This window comes from Pelmatolapia mariae, linkage group LG23 (genome assembly GCF_036321145.2).
Source record: "Pelmatolapia mariae isolate MD_Pm_ZW linkage group LG23, Pm_UMD_F_2, whole genome shotgun sequence".
Lineage (NCBI taxonomy): Eukaryota > Metazoa > Chordata > Actinopteri > Cichliformes > Cichlidae > Pelmatolapia > Pelmatolapia mariae.
This window is the reverse complement of record NC_086246.1, coordinates 21,084,687-21,112,237: the sequence shown is the minus strand read 5'-3', so window position 1 is coordinate 21,112,237 and position 27,551 is coordinate 21,084,687. Positions and strand designations below refer to the sequence as shown.

Sequence of the window (27,551 nt, the reverse complement as noted above, 5' to 3'; positions counted from 1 at the left end):
ACATACTCACATCCCACCTTACATAACACATCGCCCACCGGCCACCATGTGACACATTCAGAGCACCCTGTTGCCTCTTTGGGGAAATAAACATGGAAGTGTGATTGTATGTGAATTTGTATGCTGTATGAGGGGCAGATATTACAGAGGTGGGGAAAATGAGCCCCCGTCCAAAAAAAGTACTTGAAGTTGGACAGATGTGTGGGTTAGGTCTTTGATTTTTAAATCAAGTTAAACAAGGTCGCCCTCTAGTGGCAGAACAGTAAACCTCTGTTTCGCACTTAGCAGCCAGCTGGCCTGATGATATGTTATTTCTGCCACGCTGTAGGTGAATAAATAAATCCTTAAAACATTCAAAAAGGAAGTTGAGCAATGAGTAAACCAGTGGAAACTAAGCAAAAATGGTTATGCTTCACCTCAGGAAGAAACATAAATAAACCAAAAACACAAACAAACAAAAAAAGAAGATAAAAAAGTTTTGTAAAAAGACAAGAAACAAATGAAAATTTACAGAAAAATTAGCAGAAGACATTGTTTTTGTTTTCATAACATACACAAGTCACATGTAAAGACAGTTTTAATAATAATAACACTCTATGTAGTCCTGTGAAAAACTGAGTACACCCTTACTGCTTCCACTGGAATTAAGAGGGTAGCAGTGAGGTGCTGGTAATCAAATGTATTTGATTAACTGATCAGCTAATTAAGTATGAGCACCTCTATAAAAACAGAAGATCTGGAGCATTTTTTGCAAATTATGCCACAGTTTTTACATGGATGACTCTACAATCCCCTTACCTCAGATTGAAACTGAAAAACTCTAAGAGCTACCCCTCAGGCTCTACAGGCCTCAGTTAGCAGGCTAAATGCTCAACACAGTTCAGGAAGAACACTGAACATGTGTGGCTTGATTGGAGGGGTTTCTGGGACAGTGCCTCTTCTCACTAAAAAGGACATGGCAACATGGTTTAGGTTTGCAAAGTTGCATCTGAAAGAACCACGAGATATCTGGAACAATGTCCTTTGGACAAATGAGAGCAAAGTACAGATGTTTTGTTATAATGCACAGCTCCAAGTTTGCAAAAATCAAACTCAGTATATCAGCACAAACACCCCCAGCACGGTGGTGGAGAGGTGATGATTTGGGGTTATTCCTGCTGCCACAGGACTTGGGCGCCCTGAGCTGACCTCCTCTGTAGACCAAAGTGTTTTAGACTCAGATGTGAGGCTGTCTGTCTGAGAGCTAAAGCCTGGCACAGCCAGGAAAATGATCCTAAGCACAGCAGCAAATGTAAATCAGAATGGCTGAAAAAGAAAAGAATCAAGGTGCTACGATGACCCAGTCAAAGAGACCTTTAAGGCCTTAAGACAACTGTGCATAAACAAATGCCTGCAAATGTGAATGAACTGAAGCAACGTTGTACAGAAGACTGGGCAAAAATTCCTCCATAATGATACGAGAGACAGAAAAAGCCAAACACACCAATTCAAGTTGTTGTTGCTTAAGGTGGTTCCACAGACTACTGAATCATACTGTCTGCTTAGCTTTTCCCAGGACTGCATAGAGTCTTGTGAAAAAGACTGTAGATGTTGAAAATAGTGTGATTATTTTAGGCATTCATTGTGTTGTAATATCTGATTTGTACTTAAAGAACAGCATGGCGACGCTCCTTCAGCTGCTCCACTTTCCTTCCACGGCCCAAAGAAATGCTTGTTTAGTTTATTTGGTGATTCTAGTAAGACAGCGTATGATTTTTTGTCTCCCAGACTGGATAGAGAGGAAAGTGGATGGATGCACCTATTTCAAAGCAGCCGTTTTGAAACAAAATAATAGGAAACCAATGATGTTAGTTTATATGTGGTAATTGAATTCAAAATGAAACCAAAATCCAGTTTAAGCTTAAAAGCATACAAACTGTAAGGTTTAACTCACTGCACACTTTCAGGTTTTTTCTGGTGTGAAACTTGACTCACAAGTGAGTCATTTAAATAATATTTGAAACAACAAATGTTAAACTGGTTAAAGCTATTTTAATCTTAAAATATTTGCATTGGTTAGTCACAGATTTATTCTTTTGTTCTTTTTTGTTTTCCAAAGAAGGAGATGCCGTTATACCACTCACAGGTTCTGAAAGTAAAACAGTACAGTCACAGCAGTGGGCTGTGGAGGAAATGAGTTTCAGTATGTAACACCCACAGTCCCCATACATCACTGCCAAACAATCTCAAAAGAATCCAAGCAAGTATGAGGGTATCACTTCATACTATTGTGATATTCTTAAGCAAAATCAATGAAAAGAAGCAGCGAAGGGACGGCAGATAAAGTTTTTTATTTATTTAACCCAGTGCTGATCCACATTAGCTTAAGATTTATCTCGCAGCACAAGTGCAGGACACTATTTAACAGATTTATTGATACAAAAAAAGGAAAAACACTGTAAAAGCAACACAATCAGCTTGTTAGTTTCTTATCACCAAAGACATTTATTAATATTTAAACCTTCAAACTGTGTTTATATACACAGATAACAGACTTCACTGTAGCATTATACTCTGAGTTTTTAAAATTAACCAATAACTGCCCATGCAGGCCAATAAACCTAGCACTGGTGCTCCCTACAGTTTAACTCTGTAAGTTATAATACTGTACAACAATGGCAGCAAATGCAAACACACACATAGACATAGATGCACTCTGTGTTTCTTTTGATCTCAGATTACTCACTCAGACACGTAGAAAGACACACAAACGCCTTCTATCTCTCAGACAGTTATGCAAACAGTAATTCTCAGGATTCATGTGCACAGAAATCGTTTGGGCGGTGTTAACCACCGAGCACACAAAGGTTACAGGTCGACCACCCGTCTCTGTCCTGCAGGCAGCAGCTAAAAATAACAAACTTTTCATTCTTTTCCACCACAAACCATCCTTCAGGGTGACTCACACGGGCCGGTTTACTAAAAGTCAGATTTTTTTTACTTTCCCGTAACTTGCAAGTTCACAATTGGTGCTGTTTTAGCCATCGTTCTTCTCTACATCACAACCACAAATGGAGGGATGTCAGGTGATGCGACAGCTTCGCGGTGGTGATATTGGTGTCCCACAGCAATCAGGCAAAGAGCAAGTGATGTGGCTTGAAATGTTCAGCCACCTTAAAAGGTTCTGAAACAAAGTATTTTCACAATCACAAAGTCCAAACGGTTTTGGTGGTTTTGGTTTTTCTGTGTCATGTTTGTTTTTGCCTCTGGTCTTCCAAATCTAAAGAGATTTTCAGTTAATATCTGATGACACCTACATATATATGACATCAACATTTTTTCTAGTTTAGTGATCTATGATCTATGTTTTAAAAGGGTTTAATATGATATATATATATATATATCTATATATATAGATATATATATATTTATATACACAACAACATGTTATTATCTACTATATTTGAAATGGAAAGTAGTCAATTCCAAACATGATAGAAAAAATGTAGTTACAGTCGTGGTCAGATGTTTACAAACACTCATCATTCCAATGATTTCTTTGAACTGTTCTTTTTCCAGGGTGGAATGATTGTACAGGATTCCATAGGTTTGAACTTATTTTGGATTTTCTTTAATCCACACAGGCTCAAAGATGCATACAGACTCACATACATACATTTCCTTATTTAAATCTTTGAATAAGTGGCGCTAAAGGTTTTACATTGTCTTTAACTTGACAAGAGCAAAGCCTGTTAATGTCTCACTAGTCATCATCATTGACTACAACTGGTAGTTTCAATTGCTAGCAAAAAAAGGATTTGTTTTTTCAGCACTCATTGGATTTACTAATATTGTAAAAATTGAGAAGTTCTAAGCAGGAGAATTGTAGATATCTACAAGTTGGGAAGGTCTCTTGAAGCCATTTTTAAACAACTGCAGATTTCATCCTGTTCAAACAAGTAAGTACAAGGTATTCAGATGCATCACCACTTTGCCAAGATCTGGAAAAAGACCAAAAGTGTCACCATCAGATTTGAGGAATTTGCTTAGGATGTTCAGGAACATCAAGGCTCAAGCGTGCCATGAGCTGGAAACTACTGGAACACCAGCATCACTGTCCACAGTGAGGCCAGTTTTACATCACCATGGACTGAGATGCCGACTCTGCTCCAAAACTGACACCTTCAAGCTTGACTAAAATTTGTAGCAGCCCGCACGGAACAAATGCCTTCTGGAGAAAAGTTTCATGGTCAGATGAGACAAAGATTGAGCTGTCTAGCCACAATGACACAAGGCATGGAGACTGTTTTGCAGCCAGTGGTACTGGGGGCATTCCACAGAGTAAATGTAATAATGAATGAGAATCACTACCTCTAAATTCTGCAACTTCACCTCAAATCAACATCTAGTTGGACAATGAAACACACATCAAAACTGGTTTCGGAAGGGATAAACGGGCTGACATGAAGCTGTTGGAATGGTTTTCTTAAACCTCAACCATACTGAAAATTTGTGAACAAAACTTTAAAGCCAGGTCTGTGTCAGCTAACCAACCAACTTAAATGAAGTCTACAAATTTTGGCAAGAAGAGCAGTTTTTGCTTCTTGATGACTACCAAGTACATCTGGCTAAAGTGCAACTACCTAAAGGACACTTAACCAAATGTTAGTGTGGTGTTTCAGGCTTTATGTGTAATTTGGACCCTGTGTGGATTAAAGAAAATCCAAAATCAGTTCAAACTTGTTCACTCAAGTCTTGTTTTTTAAAGTCATTAAAGATTTATATTGCACAATCATTCCATCCTGGAAAAAGTAAAGTTCAACAAAATCATTAAAATCCTCAAATAACCATGACATTCATACCCTCGATGAGTGTTTGTAAACTTCTGACCATAACTGTAAATTTACATGACACTCCATACAATCATATAGCTACCGAATGCTGAAAAAATATATAACTTATCACACCATTTGTCTGACATCAGAGAATAACTAAAACACACATACAAACACACACACGTACACAAGCTACAACGACTTCTTAAGAGAGGACGCACTGTTTAATCTCACCACTGGAGCTCCATTTTGCCACATCTACTTCTGCATCTCTCAGCCTTGCTATCTTTTATATAAAAGGGTTTCATCAACAACCATCTCCAGTGCTCTACCGTAAGTATAATAACTAGCATTAAATAATGTGGTTTTAGTTCTGTTTCCTTTGTAGTAAATTGGTGTCCACACTAGCAGTACCCTCCCAGCTCAGCCCAGTGTTGGCTCAGCTCTGTTCCCTTCCTCCTTCCTCTGAATACTGAACTGAAGGGCACGGTGCTGAGCAGCTAGGTCAGGCTCAGAGCTCTGCTGGACCTTCATCAAAGCAGCGGTGACGGCAGACTCCAAATCAGTCTGGATAGAAAGAGACAGACACACAAAGTTATTTGCCATGCCTGCACCTTTGTCCCAAGACCACCGGAAAATTTCCACAGTGTTTAATTTTCCACTTCAAAATCTATCACACAATCCTTCCTTGACAGCCTTGCATGTCCTGTTCAGACTGTAACCGCCTTTTCCTGGTAGGATGTTGTTTAGATTTCATTAGTAAAGAGACTTTTTCAGGTTGATGAGGGCAACATCAGGTTTCTAGGACATTGGTCCATTAGCCACTCGTTAAATTTTCCATCGGTTTTAAACACTATCAAGAAACCAACCACACTAAGGCCAAAACCCACCCTATTGGCGTTTTTTTCCAGGCCTGAGGCACTTGTTCATTTGGATCATGCATGAAAACACAGGTGTGTATGTCAGTTTATCATGTTATCATTTTTATCTTCATTATATCTCTGTTTGAAGTGAGAATGCAAAAACTCACAACGCCAAGCAAATGGATAATAAAAACATGTACTTATTTTTCTTCTTTGCAGGTTTCATATTGTCTAAGACAAAGTAATCAGTGACAGGCACTATTAGTGTCACTGTTTGACAAATCTCCAAAGGTTGATTCTGTTCATCTGGACGTAGCGTTTTGTGGGAGAAACGTTTCGTCACTCATCCAAGTGACTTCTTCAGTCTCAGCTGACTCACCCAATCTTATAAACAGTACATTTGCATAATGACTGCAACCAGCCCACTGAAGGAACAATGGGCTGGGAGGTCAGTTCCTTAATCATAATTATGCAAATTCTCATGACCATTGATCAAAACTCCCTCAAAACGCTACGTCCAGATGAACAGAATCAACTTTTGGAGATTTACTTTCCTGGATGATTGAGAATGCATCAAGATGTTTGACAAATGCTTATTTACAGGTATTGGATAGCAACACATTTCACTGGCCTAAAAAAAGTTCGCAAAATGTATATAAAAACACATACATGTACCTGTACAGGTAATGGCAACAAGGTACACGTATACGTAACATTTGCTCATTTTGACATCAGCTAATAGATCATTAGCTGATGATCTATTAGGATTTGAGAATTATAAACATAATTCCCAGAAGCTAAATAGATTTTGATAATCCTGGTAAAAAGTTCCATCCAGACTGCGTAACGTGTCTCGAACAGACATGCATACATATGCTATGATAATTATAAGGGTTAAGAAAAGCTAATGGACCAGTCTATAGCCATTTTAATAAAACATAGCTTTATGGAAACGTAGCTTTTTAGTATGTGCATTTTAGACCACTGAAAAAGGAACATGATATGAAAGATGGGTGTAGCAACTAGGACATGAGCAACATTCATGTCAATCCATCAAAAATACCGGTTGAGACATTCAAAGGAGTTACACAAGTTGACCAAAAAAATCCCAGTCTACATGGCATTGTCAGTAACTGGACTGTTTATAAACTCAGTCTTGTAATTTTAAATCCAAAGTTGGCTCTTAAGCTGTGGCTATACATAACTGTTTGATTTATCATCCAGTTTTATTAATCAAGATCGGAGTTTGAGGTTAGTCTATAAAAAGAAGCTCTCAGAGAATTTCTAAATGTAAAAATGTCACAATGTCATTGGCGACAGGGTGTATTAACTTGATATAAATCCCACACAGGAATGCAAAAAGAAACACAGCAAGCCCTTACGCGTCTGTGCACTCACAAAATCCCCCAAACGCCCCCTTGTATCTAAAAAGACCACATGCACAAAATAATGAAACACTGCATGAATTCCACAGACATAATTAAATGCCTGCCACACCTAAATCTACATGTGGCAGCAATGTGAGTTATTTAGAGAGGTCTTCTTTGGAAAGTCTATAGCACCACTGCAAAATTGACACATGGAGGCTAAAAGACATTTAGAGCGTCAGCGACGGGTTAACTGTGCTGTGAGTTAGTGGAAAATCATTAGTGCAGAGGGAAATGAATGCTTGTTAAAGCTGTTTGTTGTTTCAGTGTGGCAACCAGTAGGTGTCACCTTCTCCACATTAGGAAGCCGTGTTCCTTTTAAGATAACGTGAGAGTAAAGTTTGTTCCTTTGTCCTCCCTCTGATATCTTGGGAGCTATCAGTTCTGCCCCCATGATTCAAGTGGTAACTGTGTTTGTGTGCTGGACCGGATGTGGTGCCAGCCCCATATTTCCTCTGGTGCCTCAGATTAAAAGATGCCACTGAAAACATTTTCTTTACATGATTAAAGATTTCACACTCTTATCTTTAGCTGTAGTTCAGCCAGTGGCGGACCTTGTGGTTCAAATATCTCTACCCAACCACGCCAAAAATCATGCAAACACTGCCCCAAATAGACCAGCAACATTTTACTGGAAGAGGCCCCGGCCTTGGCCCTTCTTCCCAGCCGAGATCGAGGCAGGCAAAGTGCGAATTACACCCACTGTTTGAGCAGGAACCACCGGGGCCTATTTGTGGCTTTTTCATGGTCTGTCTTCAACCGCAGACATTACAGTACCTCAATGGATCCACAGTGGGTTTCGCTGTAACTGGGCATTTCAGACACTTTTGTCAGCAATAGTTTTAGAGATTTACTGTGCACCGGCTGGTGCATACTGCAGGATTTTCAGCTTTTTCTCTAATTCACAGAGGAAGTGCAGATTTCTGTCCTGAGGTGAATTGCTGAAGAAAATGGTAGGAAATATTAAGGCAAATTACATTACAAGCCATAAAATTAATTTTGTAAGTCAGAACATCTTTGGAAACACATGGCAACCTGCTATAGTTTGTTTTGTTTTGGTTATTTCACAAAAGAGGTTATTTTGTAATTTGTTTCCAGCACTCAGCAAGATTTGAATCAAAACATGATGGTTCTTGTTGGTTTGGGTGATTATGCTGTTAATCATATCCTTTAGAGTCCTTATAAATTAGATTAATACTTTTAATGAATGCATAAACTGATATTTTAACTGTGGTTGTTACTATTTTTCCACAGATATATTTAGGAAAAGTAATGTAAAAACAAGACTTGCATGGAGACTATTTCTTTGGTGGATTTCATGGCTTCATTAACAACAGTTCTGCTCTCATAACAGTGCAAGGTGAGTACAGCCAGGTCCCCTAGCATCTTATGTGTAGTTAAATCTACCAATCACATGCAGCGACCATGCCTACAAAAATGACAGACATGATTACAATTACAAGGTTAACAAGCAATATTAGATCCTTAGCAGGACTGAAACACAGACAAACTTAGCAGAAGGCTGTTCTGATATGTAAAAGGAATATCACTCATGTTTGTTTCTTTTTAAACTACAACTGGACTTGCTTGACCCAATTTAAAAACCCATTGAATAGTGTGCTGGCGTAGTGCTGGGGAAAGAAACTAGGTTCTCTATGCTTCCATTATTGCCAGGATGTCTGGATAAATCATATTCGATTGAAGACTTCCTCTCCTGCATGCCAGGAGACAAAGGCAGATAAATTTACAATAGCTAATAAAAAACTAAATTACCATGAGAAGAGTTTCTAGATTGCATTTAATCAAATGAAAGCCCTTGCTTGTTCTCTACACAAGATTTTAACCTTCATGCAGCCGACGCCATTTCAAAAACATCAGGTCAAAAGAACTTGGACTTCAAGTGGACTACAAAGGGAAACCAGAAACCATTCTAATCACCTTGAAAGTCAGTATTTTGCATGATGACCTTTATTCTTAAATATATCCTGAACTCTCTTAAGCAGCTTTCTAGTAATTTCTTTAAGTAGTCTTCAGGAATAGTTCTCCAGGCTTCTTGAAGGACATTCAAAGCTCTTCTTTTGATGTTTCTGCCTTTTGTTCTGTTCTCTGTCAACATGATCCCACACTGCTTCAATAATGTTGAGGTCTGGGCTCTGGGGAGGCCAATCCATGACTGAGTGTTCGACTGTGTGTTTTTCTATGAAGATACCCTTTTACAGCATTGGCAGTGTGTTTGTCGTGCTGAAAAATGAAGCTTTTTCCAACCAGATGCTTTCCAGATGGTATGGCATGGTCAATCTCAGTCTGACAGTACTCTTCTGTTTTCATACTTCCATCAAGTTTGACAGTAGTGTTAGTGACAAGATCACTAACACTACTGGCTGAAATGTGTCCCCAAACCATGACTGTGCCTGGGACTTTTACAGATGGCTGTAGAAACTCTTTATTTTTACCTCTCTGCTGCCCCCCTCTGTACATATTGATAATGATTTAAAGCAAATATTTCAAACTTGTATTCATAACTCCATCAGACCTGTTGTCACAAATTTTCAGTCCAGTTATTGTGTAATTTGGCATACCTCAGCTTTTACTCCCCGTTTTCCTTCCTTAGGAAGACCTTCTTGACTTAAACTAACCTTCCACTGAGACCGTTTCTGATGAGGCTTCTGAAAGGTCAGATGTCTCAGGTTCTGTGTGATTTGTTTTTTATTTTTAAGGAGACAACATTCAGATACTGTTCATCTGCTGTATAGTCTTTTAGGCATGACACTTCTTCTTTTGTCCTCCACTTGTCCAATTTCCTCAGATTTTTTAAGGACACACTGCACACCATGCAGACATATCCAGTTTTCAGCTAATAGCTCTTTGGGAATCCCCTTGGTAGTGCAAAAATACTATGTTCTGCACTTCAAACTGTGTTATCTTTGGCAATTTTCATAGATTTAACAAAAGAAATGGGAAGAAATTGTGTTTTTTGCAAAATACTAGCAATAATCTGCCTAAAGATACTATTTAAAATAGTTTTTGCAAAGTTGTGTCTCAAGAGTTTTTCACAGTACTCTACTTTTATATGCAAATAACACTTAATCCATATGTATAAACTAGATCCCAGTATGAGAAAGACGCGTTGCAGCTGAATTTTTACACGTGTTACTATGTTTATATTGTGAATTGATCCTGTTACTAGAATTAACTTTTCTACCAAGTCCATTAATGACAGTGATGATCTTGGCTTAATCACTGTGTCATCAGGTGATATCATAAAATCATTACATGATCAGTATACATGAAATTGTTGCACTGTCTGATTTTAAAAAATAAAACAAAAATTGTCAGGTTATCTAAAAGTAAAAACAAAGACACTTTGCATCACAGCTCTAACTGCAATCTGAATCACATCACAGTAAAAGCCTGTGTTTGCTCCACATCCCAACTTGGCCAAGACTGGAAAATACATATGGTAAGAGTGTGTCTGTACAGCTGAGTATGAGAGGGGACGTTGTTATCAACTGGGCAGCCTTTCAACTTAGGACTTGTCACAGTTCCCTCATCCAGGCCCCCTTAATGTCTGCCTTCTTTCTTAGTCTCAGGGATTAGACCAAGAAAGAGGGTCTTTTCTTCTGCCTGCTAACTCCAGACAATCGGCACAATCACTTGTTATTCTGCTCAGGTCCCACATAGTTGGAAAACAAGGAAACTTGTGGTTCAAGGAATGTTTCAAGGAAACAAGAGCTTCATTTCCTGGGAAAAATCTATTTTTACAACGAAGCCACTGCAATCTATTCAACATATCCCACGCTCAATTTTCTGGTCCAACATGGCACAATCAATCATACTGCTAACATAGTATTTAAGAGTGTCCCTGACAAAAACAGAACCACCCTTAAATCAGCAGCATGAATGGGGACTCTCTTGTGTGGGCAAAACCTAGCTTTGAAACTTGACATGAAGAGGTGACAAGGGGGCAGTGCAGTGAATTCCCACCTTTACAACATCGCTGAAAAAGAAAAGAAAAGAGAAATGCATCTTTTAAAAATTAAAAAAAAAATCTTTGAAAAATCAAACATAAAAATGTCCATGAGGGGATGACATATTTAACCTCCTAGGACCTGGCGTCAACATATGTGGACATCACATTTTGGGTTATTTAGACCAAAATACTAAATTTTGCTCTACAAGGGCCTGATATCCACTTACGAGGACATTATACTGCTACTGTTCTATTGAGATTTTAAACAAATATCTTCATATGTGGCTCTCATTTTTCTTAGAAACAAAAAATAGGTAAAAAAAAAAAATCTGGTAATTCTTTGTTTTTACATTCATCAGGTCCCAATCAGCCCAAATATCAAAGAGAAATTAAGAATGCATGCCGTGGAGGAGTTCGGGTCTTAAGAGGTTAAGCTATAATGGATGAGAGTTTTTTGACTGTTGTTGATGCGTGAGATTGTATTAAAGCTATGGATGTCAAGAACAGTCATGTGACCCGACCTTGACACATCAGCTCCACTTTTGTTTTTCTTCCTTTACAGCTTTTGTTTTGCCAGCCAGAGCACCAGCTTCAAGCCAAGGCCTCTGTCAATACAGCACAAGTCAGAGTTTCCCTGCCTCCCTTTGGTGTGGAGATAATTTATGATAAGGGGGAAATGGGCAACCACCCACATGCCACATTACACTGGCAACTCACCCAGTAATTATTGTGGGAAAGGTGTTAACAGCAGGGAAGGTAGTGTCAGTGACCTCGGGGAAGGCATCTGCCATACCGCCTGAGTGTGAAAAGAAGCTGAATATTGACCTTTAGAGGGTGTTTTCTGGTAACTGTTAGTGTGTTTCATGTTTTGTTATAATAAAAACAGTTGAAACATCAGAAATCTCCAACTTAACTGTAATTATATATATAAAAAAATATAAACTGTAATATCCTTTTTTGTAATCACAATTGGCAGACACAGCTATTAACATTGGCAGAAATAAGCTGTGAATGGTTTCCTTTCTGGCAGCTAAGTATCTTTCAGGCTATGCATTTATTGTTAATAAGTGATTTATGCTTCCTTGTATTCCTATCATTTTCCCTGTCTGCAAAACACAATGGATTAATAATGTCAGCTAAAAGAAACACATTTTTTATGCCCAATGGGAACTAAAAAAACAAATACAAATACAAAAACCCATGTTCTTAATTTCTAATTAGTTCAACTTGAACTCCAAAGACTAAGTTAAAGATGCCACTGTGACATCACCAACTGTCACCAACTAATGCTGGCTAGTTAGCTTGGTTATCAAGGTACATCTGTACTTTTATACTATCTGTGGTATAAAATGGGATTCTATCTTCATCAAAAACAGGGCTTAAATTAAAAAAAAATTAGTAAAGACACAAATGAGTTATCAGAATCAAAATATCAGAAATTGGTAACTTATCATTGTCATCAAGAAGGGGCAAATTAGCTCTAGAGACCAACACTGTTTGATGCTCCAAAGATATTTCAACAATTTGTAAGTCAATGGACACTGACCCACTTTGAAGGCTGCTTGAAGTGGTCATTTGAGGAGCTACTTTTATGTCTTTCTTGAAATTGTTTTTTAGTTCCTGATGTTTGCTCATCATTTTGAGAAGTTATTTATTCTCCCATTGCTACAAACAAATATTTAAATTTTTGCTGTCAGTGTTGTAAATCTTTACTAAGTTAGAATACATTAGAGTCACATTTGTTTCAACTTGGTAGTGAAGACACCACCAATCCTTAAATATATATGGTAAGTATGTTAGAAAATAGGGATGACGAGAGTAAACTCTGAGCTAAAACTAGCTAAAATGCCAAGGTAGCTAAAGGGAACTACACTCTGGTAATGATATATGATCTACCTCCTTTACATACAAGCATTCAAGAAATTTTTTCCCCATGTTGTTCATTTTCAAAATGACAAATGACAAAAATAATTAGGTTTAACTTTGAAAAGAAAACAAGTTTTATCTGTCAGTCCTTGAAGCAGTAGTTGTGCTACTGTAGTTCTTGGAGGCTGATTTGGTATGTCACAGCCCATAAATGCCAAGATGTTTTCTGTTCATGTAACCAGAAGAAATGTGGACACTTTATCACAGTCACGGTGACAAGAGGCACTCAAAACTTGGCCAGCACAGCAGACAACTAGACAAACACTGCATATGCACTGAGGGTTTTTCTCACATCATGGACATCCTGTGACAAAGGAAAGCCTAGAAAACCTTAAGCAAAGCAAAATTTAATAAAAAAAAAACAACAACAAAAAAAGTCTGGTAATTTCTTCTGCTTCACATATATAATTACATGGTTCCTCATAAAGGCTTCCCAGAATAACGTCACTGTTTTGCTGAACTTTGAGGGAATTCCTCAAAGGGCTTCTTATGGACTTTTTTCACCCATATTTTCTGGAGCTACTAGGATTGAGAGTGCCAACCATATAAGGGAAATCTTCATATAGTCTTGTAACAGAAGTTAGTCTATGTTTGATGACAGGCTGTAATTTATTATTGCAAAAACTACACTCCCTGCATTTCCGAAATGCCTTTTGACACCACTAAACGGCAAGGCTGGCCTTGTTGCTTCAAGCTAAGTCCTAGCACTCCAGTAACTGCATGCTATTTAAGAAATGTAAATGTGAAGCTTTTTTTTTTTTTATAAAACAGCTTAGATTTTAGACTCACCATCCGTACAGATGAAGCACTTGCAGAGACACACACACAAGCACAAGAGGAGGACCGCTGCCACACCGCACACAGAGATGAGGATAACCATGGCTGGACCCACTGTGGCACACAAACACACAAGCTCACATTTCCTCCAAAACACAGATGATGTCTAAAAGTAGGATATATATTATGTATGACATCTGGACTAAACATGTTAGGTGATGTGGTAAGACAAGAAAGGTTCTCTGTACTAAAAATAATCCTTCCCGTACTATGTGGCATTACAGGATTCGGGACCCCATCAAAGCAGCCATAATTACCCAGCACTAAAATAGCAGAGGATGCACATTTGTCAACAAAAGCTCCTGTTCCTAGTAAAGGAGCTTTTACACATTATGGCATATTATATTTGCTATAATGTGTGACAGGACAAGACATCATTCAGGAGGTCCTCACTGTTTGTGTTGAGGGACATCATCAGGGGTTTATTCAAACCCGGGTGGTGCACGATGCACTTGATGGACAGGTCGCTGAACAGCCCGGACTGGAAGAGTAGCGTGCTCGTCACTATTGTTGTACCGTCGCCTTGTTCGTAGGCCGACGAAAAGGGTGGGCCTAGGGTTCGGTTGTCACTGCCGACGTTCCATGTGATCTCCGCCGCAGGCCGGGACTTGGCCGTGCAGTTGGCCTCAGTGATCCCTGAAGGTGAGGTCACCTGGCTCACCTCTGGTTTGGGTAAAACTGTAGAGAGACAGACTGAGTTAGTGGCCGCTTGAAGTTTATTTTGCAATTTTGCTTAGGTCATTTTTTCATCCTGTGTTACTCTTTTTCAGTATTCTTTTAGTTACACCACAGAAAACAAAGATTTGCTCATCTGCCTTCTTAATGAAGATGGACAAACAGAGAACATCGCCTGTCAATCTTTCTGCCCCGACGACACAGTGACACAAGTCGTCCTCCGACAGGCCTGGAAACAAAAGCCAGACAGAGAACAGAGCCAGAGCAGCTTTTACTGACTGTGTGTGTGTTTATGTGTGTGTCTGGATCTTTGCTTCCAACAGTTCAGACAAAAGCAAAGCCTGTTAGGAAAGCAACATACGCACACACACAAACACACACTGAGGCTTTGTGTCTAGGGAAACAGTAAACCACTCATCCCCTGGGCTCCATCCCACATTAATCACCACTTTCCCCTCGGTGACACCCCTCTCTCATTATCACTCCAAAAGCACCCACACATGCACTCACAGAGGAAGATCAGCAACTACTCACACTCCTGGAACTTTTGCTCATGATCACTAGAGCTACATTTAGTCTTCTGATGGAAATCTACGTCCTAACTGACGTTTTAACCCCAAACTCCTTTTTTCTCTACACCACAACTTTGCACACCATTCAAGTCAAGTTGTGGTATACACTGACCCAATGCAGTTACACTTCTCAGGAGGCGCAGGCCAGGTTACGTGGAAGCTTGCAGCATACAGTTAAAATGGGACTCCGGTTCTGGCATAAGTTACTGAGTAGATCTGATGCAGAAGTATAATTCATGTGTAAAAGTGTAATAGTGGTCTAAGCAACTCTCTCTCACTGAGGGGAAAAAAGAGATCAGAACAGTAGTTAATGACCCTCTCCAGTACCTCTCACCTTTGAGCTGCCTGTGGTTTGTTTATACACTGCTTTTCCTTTTCCTGAGCTATATATGGGATCCACACACACATACACTAGTACACATTTCCTCTCAGCCTTCAGTATATCCTCATTGTGGTACATGTCAAGACCCTTTTCCCAGAGGGTGAAAGATGAGGCAGAGACTATAGAAAGGCGCCAGCACCAGTGTATTTAGCCCGAACTTTACAGCCACACCTTGATTTTCTGTTCTGTGCATCATGTTCTGGGTTAAAGTTAGGGGCAGGTTTAGGGAAGAAAACTAGTTTAGCTTTCTAGTATGTGACACTAACCCGTACTGTATAAATGTTCCTGTAAACAAATACAGGATTGGTAATATTATTAATAATATGTTTTACATTCAGAGGTCCATGTTCCACGTGGGTAATTAACAATAGCGCTACTCATTCAACTGGAATGATCAGTTTGGTCAATTCAAGGAAGAAGCAGGTCCCATGCCATTTAATTTTTTTTCCAACATATTATTTTTGTTCTAAATGACACTAACAATGGGCACAGATTGATGGAAAGGATGGAAACACTTTTCCATGTCAACACCCAGCGAAATATTTATCTGACATTTCCTGGAAACAGCTCACATTAGTCATTTCCAGATGTCCAGAAATAGCCTTATCATCATCATCATCATCATCATTATTATTATTATTATTATTATTATTATTATTATTATTATTATTATTATTATTATTATTATTAAGTGTTTCCATTATAAAATAAAAATTGCAGGTGTGCCTCCTAACACAACTAAAGCTAAAAGAAAATTGTTTTTTTTAATCTGCTCTAGTTTATATTTGCTAGCAAATGCCCATGCTCCAGTATTGTTTGTACCTGTAAGCTCTTCTGTGTGTCTAAACACAAAAAAGAAAAAAAAAAACCCACATTGCTAGATCTTTCAGGATTTGTGGGTATAATTTATATGTTAGTGTGAAATAGCAAAAGGATAATTTCACAAGGTGCTATAGTGCTATTTTTTGCCTTGTTTCATACAAGGCAAAAAAACCAAAACAACAAAAACATGTAATTTTAGCTTGTTGCTAGGTAGTTGCACGGCAACATGATTATGCCACAATATATGAGATAGATAAGAACAATCAGGGGTCTCAGATATACCTGTGTAACAAATTTGGTTCCTCAACTCTTAATTCTGAAGGACAAGTTGGTGGTCAAAGAAACAAACAGACAGAGATTTTTGTGTATTTCAATGAGAAGATTGCTGTTGCTCTGTTGTTCTGCTGGGAGAGCAGCAGCAAGGACCAACACATATAATAGATACGACACTCACAGCATCAAAGTAGGCTCTGAGGGAGATATGGGTTGCAAAGTGGCTTGCAGGTGGGTAGCAGCTGTTGTCAAGCTCAGGCAACTTAAATTGGGGGCTCTATATGAGATTTACCAATAAGATGTGTAGAAGGATATCAGCTGACATGGCATGGTAATAAGATAAGCTACCATGACTACTTATCATGGCTACTGCCTGCCTAAAATAACGCCTGAGCAATCATCCAGTGTATGATCCTTGCTTGTCTCAATTCGGGCGAGGAGGGTTGTAGTTTAACTTTGAAGAGTATATTCAAAGCTGGGGTTGTGGAGATTAGCCATGCATAGAAGCACTGATAAAATATGGCTACTGAGTTGCTAATGACTAAATGTCATGACAACTTTGTCAGCTATATGTAATGACAGACTTTGGATAACATAGAATTCATCACCTAATAGGGAACAATTTCCAAGGACCAAATACAGTAAAAAACAAAACAAAACAACCAAGTAAACAAAAAAATAAGATCTCACCATAAACAGAGAGGCATGTGGTGGCAGCCCGGGTGCCATCTGGGTACGTGTGGAACTCACAGGTGTAGCAGGCCTCGTCCTCCGTTCGGACAGCCTTTATCGTCAGCTCAGTGTCTCCCAGGGTTCGGCTCAGGCTGACCTGACCCTTGAACTGTTCCTCTATTTTGTAATGGTTGCCTTCAGCAACGGAGCCAACAGTGGTGGTGTCACCCTGCTCGGCTGTCTTCCTCCACAAGACCTGTCGGACCCTGCCAGGGAGGCTATACCAGCATGAAAGGGTGGTCGGCTTTCCACTTATGGCCGTCTTATTGCCATCGAAATGCACTTTTCCTGGTACACAGAAAATTCTAGTCAAATCAAGTCATTTTTATTTATACAGCAGATTTTAAAATAACAGGAGTTGATCCAAAGTGTTTTACAGTCATCTAGTGTGGAAAAGTAGCAGTCTACACTGATATTCATTAACTGCATGCAGCTTTTAGGGTAGAAGAGATGGTCTTTAAATAAGAATAATGTATGAGCACATTTAGCAGTAACAACAGGAAGCACTAAGGTTAGCAGCCTGGGTGGGCTCCCCTGCTCCTGCTGATCTGAGAGTTCAGACTTTAACCTGCTACTTCCGGTTTTACAGGATTTTGCAGCCCACAGGCAAAACAAAGCTGATACTGTGCAATGTGGCTTCCACAAATAAACACAGTTGCAAAAGAGGCTTTGACTTTATCATAAAGGCACAAAAGTTCAAATGTCAGTTGGAGCTGCAACCTTGAAAAATGCATACCGAAGACTGTTGTTTTTAAGAAAACAGAATGAAGGGAATGTTATGAGAACCACCATTAAGGCTGTTATCGTAGAATGAGTCTAAGGAGCTTGGAGGCTAGTGAAGAGGTTTTATCTCTCAATCAAGAAGCTTCTTCAGTTCTAGGGGAACAAGTCCCACTGGAGTTTAAATACCTGGGACTCTCCACCATTTGGTTTTAGAACTGAAGAAGCTTCTCAGATGAGAGCTGAAACACCTACAAGAAACTCAAAGTTCAGTCACTTCCACAGACATGACAGAATGGGAACATTCCTAAAAATGGCTCTGAGGTTAAAGTTCATTTTAGACATATTTGTAAGATTTAGTCTCACCGATGATATTGAAGCACGCCAAGCCTTGTTGCGTGCCCTTGGGGTAAACATCAAAGATGCAGTGGTAGCAGCCGCTGTCAGCAGCCTGCACTTTCTTGAAGGTTATGTAGCTAGAGTTGTGATGGGAGACAGTGAGCTGCACATTTTGGTCTTGGTGACTGATGCGGGGCGACACCCCCTGTTCGTACGCCAGAATGAGCTTGTGGTGCTTGTTGAGCCAGCGCACTTGGTGGACCGTATCACCTGGCTCCGTAGTGATGTTGCAGCCGAGCAGTAAGGGATGACCTGCCTCTGCGGTCAGATTAGCGGGAGCTAAAACCTTACCTGACGTAAGGCACAAACACAGAGTCAGCTCCTGTAACTCTAAAGACTTTTTCACTGGTAATTATGTGGGGAAGTAAGAGTAACACTGAATTAAAAAAAAAACAAAAAACATTCCATTACAAAGTTGTGAGGGCTTGAAAAGAGGGTATCTGGACTTGTTTTTTTCTGGAAAATTTTTTTATGCTGGACTAAAAGTGGTCTGATTGGCCTTTTTAATGCCTTCAAGAATTTCCATGGCCCAGGTAATGGAGAACCTACAACGAAGTTTACACAAAAATACAAAATTCCATCCATCCATTTTTAGATCACGTGGGGTAATACAGAGGTGTTTCCAGGCCAGCCAAGAGACATAATCTCACCAGTGTGTCCTGGGTTTACCCAGGACATACTCAGAACCCATCACTCACAAGTAGAAGGAGGAGGGGGCCTTCCCATCAGATTTCTGAACTCTCTGACTAGATGGAATGAAATTAGAATATAATTTAAAATCTTTATTCTGAACCCTAAAAAAATAAATGTTTTCTTTAGGGTTTTTCAAAGTTTACTGATATGTCAGTACAGACTTGTGGTTGGTTTATTAAAGCACGCCAATAAACGGCTTCTAACTTGTCAGATGTGGTTAAAAAAAATAAGACAGCGATGGGTAAAAGTCCTAGAATAAAATCCACAACCAACTGGTGATGGCTAATTCCATCTTTTCTAAACAGCTTTTGATAAACACATTTGCTGCTGTGCAAAAATATTGTACAATTATGCATCGAACTAATGAATCTAGTAAGGTATGTAGAAATAATCACAAACTGTATTTAAGCTCAGAGACATCTTAAAAGTTCCAGCGACACGAAACAGAAGTCAAACAGGTTGGGCACAACTGCTTCAATCTTAGATGACTCATTGCATGTTTTTTAACTCTTAAAAATAAAAACTAATTACAGCCACGATATAGAGCAAGAGAAATATGAAGACAAATCAGGACATACGCAGTTACTTTCTTGCAGAGGCAATTCCATGCAAAACCAAGCTCACCATTAAACAAAAACGAACTCACTAAAGTTAGAGTTTCCTCTTTCTGACTTTTGTAATCTCATGCCTACGGTTTGTAAACTAACAGTCTGCTCTGAAAACAGCCTAGGCCATTGTGAAACTTTGGTTATAGCAGCAAGTGTAATCATAATGTAAAAAAGGAGGCTTTAATCATTTTGCAAAAACACAGAAAAAAAGAAGAAACCTAAAAAAATAAACACGCACACGTATCTGGAATACCTTGCGTCGTAGAGACAGCTACTCCTACGATCCAGAGCAGCAGACGCAGTGAGATAGAGGACCCACACATCGCACACTGAAGCAGGGTAACCGACTCAAGCGCTGACCCAATCTTACATCCAGACTGCAGCTGCACACACAAACGCAGTCAGGGAGTTTGACCACAACCTTAATCGCAGAGGGGAAACCTCAAGGTTAAGCACTTTTTACAGCTTCTGGCTAAATAAACAGGAAAAAGAAAAAAGTAAATAATATTCCTAAAATCATACCCCTGTCAGCTGTCCAGTGCTCTACTTGTTGAGCCGCTGCTGGTCAGAACAGATCCTGCATGTTCCTGGGAAGCTGTCAGCTGTAATGGGAAAGCCAGAGGAGGACATTAGCAAAGACCTCAGCATCATAAGAAATTAAACTTTTTCTTTAGTATTCTTTTTTTCTTTTGGACATCTGTGCATCCCACGGTTAGTTTCCTTTAAAAGTTGCTGCTATGGCAATTTGTAAGCATCAACAACAACAGCTGCTGATTCAAGGGACATCACCTGGAGTCTAATAGGGGGTTTTATATCTTAATCAACAGCATGCGCTCACTCCGGTGAGCCCATAATTATTAACACAAGCACACCTCTTACATGTCTAGACAACATCAAGCCCTGAGGTTTCGACATCAATATCTGCAACCTCAAAGGAATTACAGTGGCCGGATGCTGAAGATGGAGGATGGGATGGGAGCATTAGTCATTAAGGTGAGCACAGCATGCACAAGGACATGCAAAGCAGAGGGTGTGCAATCACCAGTCGAGCCCAGCAGTGAGTAAGCTGTAAACATCATACTCTGGCATAGCTCTGCTCTCATTGTTTCACAGAGACAATAGAAAGTCACCACTGTGGCTTTACTTGTGAACTGTACTGGGCTCGCATCAGCTCTCCGCATCCTGGAGAAAAAGGCTGGAGGAATTTGGCACAAAGTGACTTTTGATCAGACTCGCTCTGAGTCAGGTGAAGTGGACTTACTGGTAAAGAGAAACCCGCCTAAACCACAAGACAGACCACGTCCAGACCTCACAGCTTTTACGGGCATTATTTTGCACCATTTACACTGTCGGCCATCTGGCTTCAAACAAGCTGCCTGCTCCTGTTGGGCAACAGTTAAATCACTTTTCCACTATAAAGCCATACTGATGTCTCACAGTAGGCTGGGAGACTCAGTCAACAAGGCCAAACAGATGTAGGCTTTTATTGTGAAAGTCCAGCCTAATTTTCTTCACACCCAAGGCAAGTCATCAATGGAAGAGACAGCGAGGGAGCTAGAAGTTGACTGACAACAACATTTCAAGATCAACAAGTGAGGAAGTGAAACCTGGGTGCCAACCAAAATCCAGCCTCAGGAGACAGACTGAACACATCTTGAACAGATTTCTAAAAAAAAAAAATTAAATAAATAAAACAACACACACACACACACACACACACACACACACACACACACACACACACACACACACACAAAGATAATTTCCCCCACATTTAAAATCAAAGTTATCACATTTATATTTTTCAAATAACCAAACTAATTCTCTTTTCATAAGAAAATCACTGTACTTAATAATATACTATATAATACTATAGTATAAAATAATACGGACAGATTAGTGCAATGCATGAAAAATGCACAGTAAATATCAGTAAGTATATCTAAGTAAATATCAATCCTTTAAAATACTTTATTCACAGGTGCAAAACAGGAAAAGTGTGATAAAGTTTGAGTTTATATTAATCCAAGTCATTTTAAGTCGATCACACAGTCATTCGCTATGAAGGTTAAGGTCAAAGTTAAAGATGCTGTGAAGAATTTGACAGCAGGTGGGTTCAATTTAAACGCTCAAAGAAATAAGTGCAAAGCATGCAAGTGTTAACCTTTAAAAATATTTCAGTCCTTCGGTGCTTCGGACTTAAAACTGTTCAGAATTTTCAAGGAAAAAAGAAAAAAATCAAATACCTGCTGACAGAATTTAATCCGCAAAGACAAATCCCGGGACCCGGCGTTCGCCCTGTGTGTCAGGTGAGGTGAAACTGGAAAAGTATAATCCACAGCTCGTACATTAAACCAAGACTCCAGCGTGTTGATGCGTTTTTTCAGCCCATGAACTTTGCAAACAACCCTCTGAGGACGGGAAAGATGAACAAACAGAGACCCCCAGAGGCCGAACGGCGCAACTGCAGTTCAAGAAATCAGCTGCACAGGTTTAACCATTCGTTATTAGAGCTAATCTGCTACAAAGAAGCTCAAAAATAACCTTAATTTATTTTGTTTAAGCTGTTTCTTCAAGTAGACTAAGTCGCTTTTTTTAAAATAAAGGGGAACATTAAAACATTAAAAATATTTATGAGTTATTATAAACCTCTTTTTCTGTTCTTTGTTGAATTTGGATTTTAGATTATTATGAAAAAGGTCATGACCCCAAACCTGTTTTTTGTCTTTTTGTTTTTTTAGTGGCCTGAACCTCTGTTATATTATATACATCTTTAAATGTAACAGAAAAAAGCAGCAGTAAATATGAAGGTGAAAACAATTACATGGAAAAAGTGGAAGCAGTTATATAAAATGATTTATTTCATGAACAGAAAACATGAAAATAAAATAAAAATCAATGTGAAAATTGTATTAACAAAAATTACAAAAATAAACACACACACAAAAAATACAGACACACAGCTACAAACATGCATGCAGACAATGAAATTAAATTACAAACTCTCAAAGCTTCACAACACATTCAACACAATCAGACCTTCTGATTCAGTTTGATTAAATGCATTTTGTTAAGTACTGTATGTTAAGTATACAATGATCACCTGTCTGGTAGAAAAATACAGAAGACAGCCAATAGGTTTCAGATTTAGTAAAAAACTTGAGAGCATCAGGGTTTCTAATAACAATATGACAAAGGTATCTTAGCCATATGTGTTTTTGATTGCGGATTGAGTCACATCACATATTTTAGAGCAGCTGCAGGACAAAACAAAGGTGTCAAACCAAAGAGTTAAGTTACAATACCAAAGGTGTTAGATTAATTCAGATAGCATTTAAAAGACTTACCTTTTTCCTGTTTGTAAGAATAGTGACAACAGCAACAACACAAACACAGATCACTGCACCCAACACAATGATCCAAGTAAAATCTACAAGAAAACAAATGGAAATGTGACATAAAACACTTGAAAGAAATCAGGAAATACTAGCCTTAATTTGAAATCAAGAATTTTAGACATGCACGAGGATTACAGAGTAGTGACAAACCCTAATATATATCATGACTTTGAAAAAGGTACCTTCCTTTACCATCTTACCATCATCATTATCGTCATTCCCAGCACGCGCCTGTTGGACCTCAGGAATCGCCACCATCACCTCTCTGTGAGGAGCAGAGAGCACTCGTGCTGCACATCCCACCTGTGTGCTGTTGTTACGTGAACCTGAGAGCACAGCTGTAGTGGTGACAGTGAATGTAGCGTTGGTGTTGGACACACTGACAGTGTTGTACTGTGAGAAGTTGAGGTGTTGTTGTGAGACACTGAGTGTTACAGTGGGAGCAGGTCGACCAGTGGCTGAACAGGAAACAACCCACTCTTCAATAGAGTTTGACTCTCTGACATCAACAACAGGTTCATGCAGCTCTGTGAAGGATCAGGAAATATCATCAACATGTTCTTACAAACACACCAGCTGCTAACACATTTATGTCCTCCTTGAGGCACTGGTTGTTGGTTAAAGAAGGTAAAAGTTCTCACCATAGACTTGGAGGCAGGGTTTACCTGTGAAGGATCCTTCAGGATAAGTGTTAAACAGACAGTGATAGAAGGCTTCATCTTCATATGTCACATTTCTGATAACTATGGAGCAGTTCTGTAGTCCAATATATTTAAACTCAACTTTATCTGTGAAGCCATAATTCACTCTCTGACCAAAGTACTTGCTGTATGTGGCAACATTTGTCTCCACATCATTTGAAATTTTCTGCCATGTGACCTGAAGGACGTCTTTAGTCTCCAAGAGCTGACAGCTCAATTCAGCATCTTCTCCCACTGCTGCCAGCACAGTCTGCTGTGTTTGTATCACTGCTGTTAGAGCTGCACGGAGGAAATGAACAGTAAGAAGTGCATGCAACAAACTTAACCCTGGAGAACCCATGGGGTCAGATCCGACCCCATGGATTTTCTAGGGAAACCATGGGGTCAAATTTGACCCCCAGGGTTAAACTGAGTGAAAGAAACGGATGCCCCCTCCCTCAGCTTTTATTTTCTTTTCAAAGATTGATAGACAAAAGCAAACACGTTTCACCTGTTGCACCTCTAATGTGAACATCAGTTACTGCTGCACCTGGAAAAGTTTTATTTTGAGCAAATGTGACCACATTTACTCCCACGCTCAAAGCCAATGCAGAAAAAGCACTTAAAATCACTAAAAGCAACAAAACGTCTTGCTTTTTACTTACTTTTGCAAAGCTAGTTTGGCTTCCTGAGAATAAAATGTAGGGTGTCACACCACAAAGGAAGTGACGAGCAACTTTATAGTATACCTCTGCCTGTTTCACACTGTTTAAAAAAAAACATACTACATACAACAAACATACAAATTGCCCACTTTTTTTTTTTAAACAAAATGCATTACGTTACACCGCCTCTAAATATTCATCCCTGAAGATTTAACATCCCAAACGCACCGAACTATATGAGCTGGCACCAAATGAGACTGTGTGTGAGACCTGGCTTGCACAGCAGACTTTGTTGAGAAAATGACATGCATTCATTACTGTGCAGCTTCTGGTTTCCATCAGTTAAATGCAGAATGGTCTGATGCTGTTTCCCTTCTATTTAGTTTCAGTCTCTAATATCTGCAACACTCTCAACTCTACTCCGGGAAACCTGAAGAAACAGAGACCTCCAGTGGCCAAGCTGAACACCTGCTGCTGAAAGAAATAGCAGAAGAAATTAATCCATTGTTTGCATTGTGGAATAATTCCTCAGCATATCTAATTTGCCACAAAGAAAATCAGTCGTATTTTTGTGGGATTAAAATAAAATAACAAAACAAAGCAGTATTTAGTGTTTTTATGAAATAAATTACATGAAATGATTTATCTTATATTGTCTCCTGAATGCTGCCAGCACAGTCTGTTGTGTTTATATAAATGTGTCACCTGTTGCCCCTTTAACAGGGAAAAATGAATCAGTCAGCAGCAAACAGAAACACTGGCTACAGCAGCATCCGCTTCTTATGTTTTGGAAGGACTCACACACAAAAAGCAAGTATACAAGAACGCAACGTACCATCATTGTCGCAAGTGACACTGTTTTAGTTGAGCTGCAGACTTTTATGGGTATAAAACAATGAAGAAGTTTATAGTGAAAAAATATATGCAAACACAGTGCAGACATACCACACAATCACAGACAAGTCTAAAAAACAACCCTGAAGAAAAACAAGTTGCTTTTCTTTCTGTTTTTGTATCCCCAGGAAGTGAAAAGCAAGAGAAACATTTATATTTTTGCCATTTCCCAGTAATCTGTATCAGATCCTCAAGTAAAGATCATCGAAATAACCTGAGCAATCACACATGATGAATTTTTAATAGGAAAGAAAAAACCTTACATAAACTATTTATCCAATCAGTCATGATGAAATGTGTTCATGTAGAATAAAATGCAAATTTTAATTATGGGAGACGTTAATGAACAGAGAATTGTGTCAGTGAATGCCATCAGGGGTTTGTCAGAGATATTATTCTGATGTTGTACCTTTGTCCCACCTGATTCCCTTCATTAAACAGCAGCAGGATAGATGGTGGGTCTGCAGAATGACACACAACATACAGAATCTTTTATGTTCCTCATTTTATGTCATTTTAATTTTTAATTTTTTATAATATTTTGTAAAAATGTTGAATAATATTTTTGTCTCATTAAATTATAATTCAAAGTGCTTCAAAAACTGTGAGCCACACAATAAAACACAACAAACTTGCATGTCCTTACAAAAAAATTCAAGATTAAACAGGTTTATTGTCACTGTGTTATGGCAAAGTTACAGCTATGGTGTGTTGGAGTGTGAGATTCAAAACAAGACAGAGGTAAGTACAAATCCTTTATTAAAAGTATAAATGATAACAACATGAAAAATATTTTCACTACAGTCATGCATAAAACAGTTCCTCCTGTTCGAGGTCAACATAGCAGAATATCTCCCTCCAGCTCCGTCTATTCCCAGCATCCTCCTCTGTCACACCAACACTCTGCAAGTCCTCCTGATGGCTGACCCCAGGTCTGTACTCCTCGCATGCTCACCTTTCCACCTGTCTCTCTCTCTCATTCACACACATGTATTTTGTCTTGCTTCTACTGTCTTTTATTCCTCTTCTCTACAATGCATGCCTCCACTGCTCCAGGCTCTGCATCTGCTCCCTACTGTCACTACAGATCACAGTGTCATCTGCAAACATCATAGTTCACATAGACTCCTGCCTCATCTCATCAGTCAGCCACATCACTATTGCAAACAAGAAGGAGCTCAGAGCTGATCACTGATGTAATCTCATCTCCTGAACCTACCTGTCACTAAAACCTTCGCTTCAGCACTGTCTCACATCCTTATGTCTTATGACCTGGCCCACCCTCACATACTTCTCTAGATCCTCTAGATCCAAAAAATACCCAGTGAAACTCATTCTGACCTATATTCTTCTCTATCAACACTCTCAAAGCAACATCACATCTGCATTCCTCTTTCTCAGAATAAAGTCATACTCCTTACTGATCATCACTTCTCTTCTTAACTAGCTTCAACAACTCTTTGTCACGGTCTGGCTGGCAGACCGTGGGGAGGTGGGGAAATTGGACCCAAACGCTGGACTCTTCAGTGCAAACAGTGTTTATTTACAAGGGTAGTGAAGCAAACAACAATAAATCCCCTAATGTCCCTGACTCCCGTGTTGTGTCTTCTTCCCAGAAAAGTCCCCGTGTAGTGCTCTCTGCTCCAGTGTCTCTGCACTTCCCGTGCTCACTGCCCTCTCTCGTCCCGCATTCCTTCTGAGGGAAAACAATAGAGGCAGCCGTTACACACTTTATCCCAGCAGGCATACACTCACACTTTCTGACTATGCTAGAAGACTGACGTGAAGTCAAACGCAATAATCCAGCGTCGGCGGAAGCTCCATCGCTCCTCTAAATAGCTCCCCCGACGAGCCCAGATGAAGAGCAGGTGTGTGGCAAGGGCTTCAGGTGTGGCCAGTCCTCAAGCCAGGCCACGCCCCTCAGGCCTGAAGATGCCTGTAACTTGGCCACAGAAAACAGCAACACACATACACACACAAACCTGCCTACATACAGATGAGGACAGAGATCAGAGGCAGTGCAGACGACACACCAAATGATAATAATAATAATAATAATAATAATAATAATAATAATAATAATAATAATAATAATAATAATAATAACAACAACAACAATAATAATAATAATAATAACAATAACAATAATAATAATAATAATAATAACAATAACAACAACAATAATAATAATAACAATAATC

General features: G+C 39.2%; 2 protein-coding genes across 5 annotated transcripts; both read right to left on the bottom strand.

Annotated features, from left to right (window-relative positions):
* Window positions 1-2,310: 2,310 nt before the first annotated feature.
* Window positions 2,311-22,092, bottom strand: LOC134620582 (OX-2 membrane glycoprotein-like). 4 transcript variants are annotated; one of them, XM_063466791.1, is made up of 8 exons: window positions 21,960-22,092; window positions 20,236-20,315; window positions 19,967-20,134; window positions 18,380-18,703; window positions 17,252-17,581; window positions 14,231-14,515; window positions 13,790-13,891; window positions 2,311-5,381 (listed from the first exon to the last, which is right to left on the bottom strand). In XM_063466791.1, exons 3-8 carry the CDS (start codon window positions 20,034-20,036, stop codon window positions 5,377-5,379), a joined length of 1,116 nt encoding a protein of 371 aa, XP_063322861.1. In that variant the 5' UTR covers window positions 20,037-20,134; window positions 20,236-20,315; window positions 21,960-22,092; the 3' UTR covers window positions 2,311-5,376. The 4 variants fall into 4 exon arrangements, with proteins under 4 accessions (XP_063322861.1, XP_063322862.1, XP_063322863.1 ...); XM_063466792.1 differs by having other exon boundaries at window positions 19,967-20,096; XM_063466793.1 differs by lacking the exon at window positions 21,960-22,092 and adding an exon at window positions 20,593-20,714.
* Window positions 22,093-22,961: 869 nt separating this feature from the next.
* On the bottom strand, window positions 22,962-24,152 carry LOC134621187 (OX-2 membrane glycoprotein-like). The gene is made up of 4 exons (XM_063467621.1): window positions 23,753-24,152; window positions 23,294-23,638; window positions 23,061-23,143; window positions 22,962-22,970 (listed from the first exon to the last, which is right to left on the bottom strand). Exons 1-4 carry the CDS (start codon window positions 24,150-24,152, stop codon window positions 22,962-22,964), a joined length of 837 nt encoding a protein of 278 aa, XP_063323691.1.
* Window positions 24,153-27,551: the final 3,399 nt, after the last annotated feature.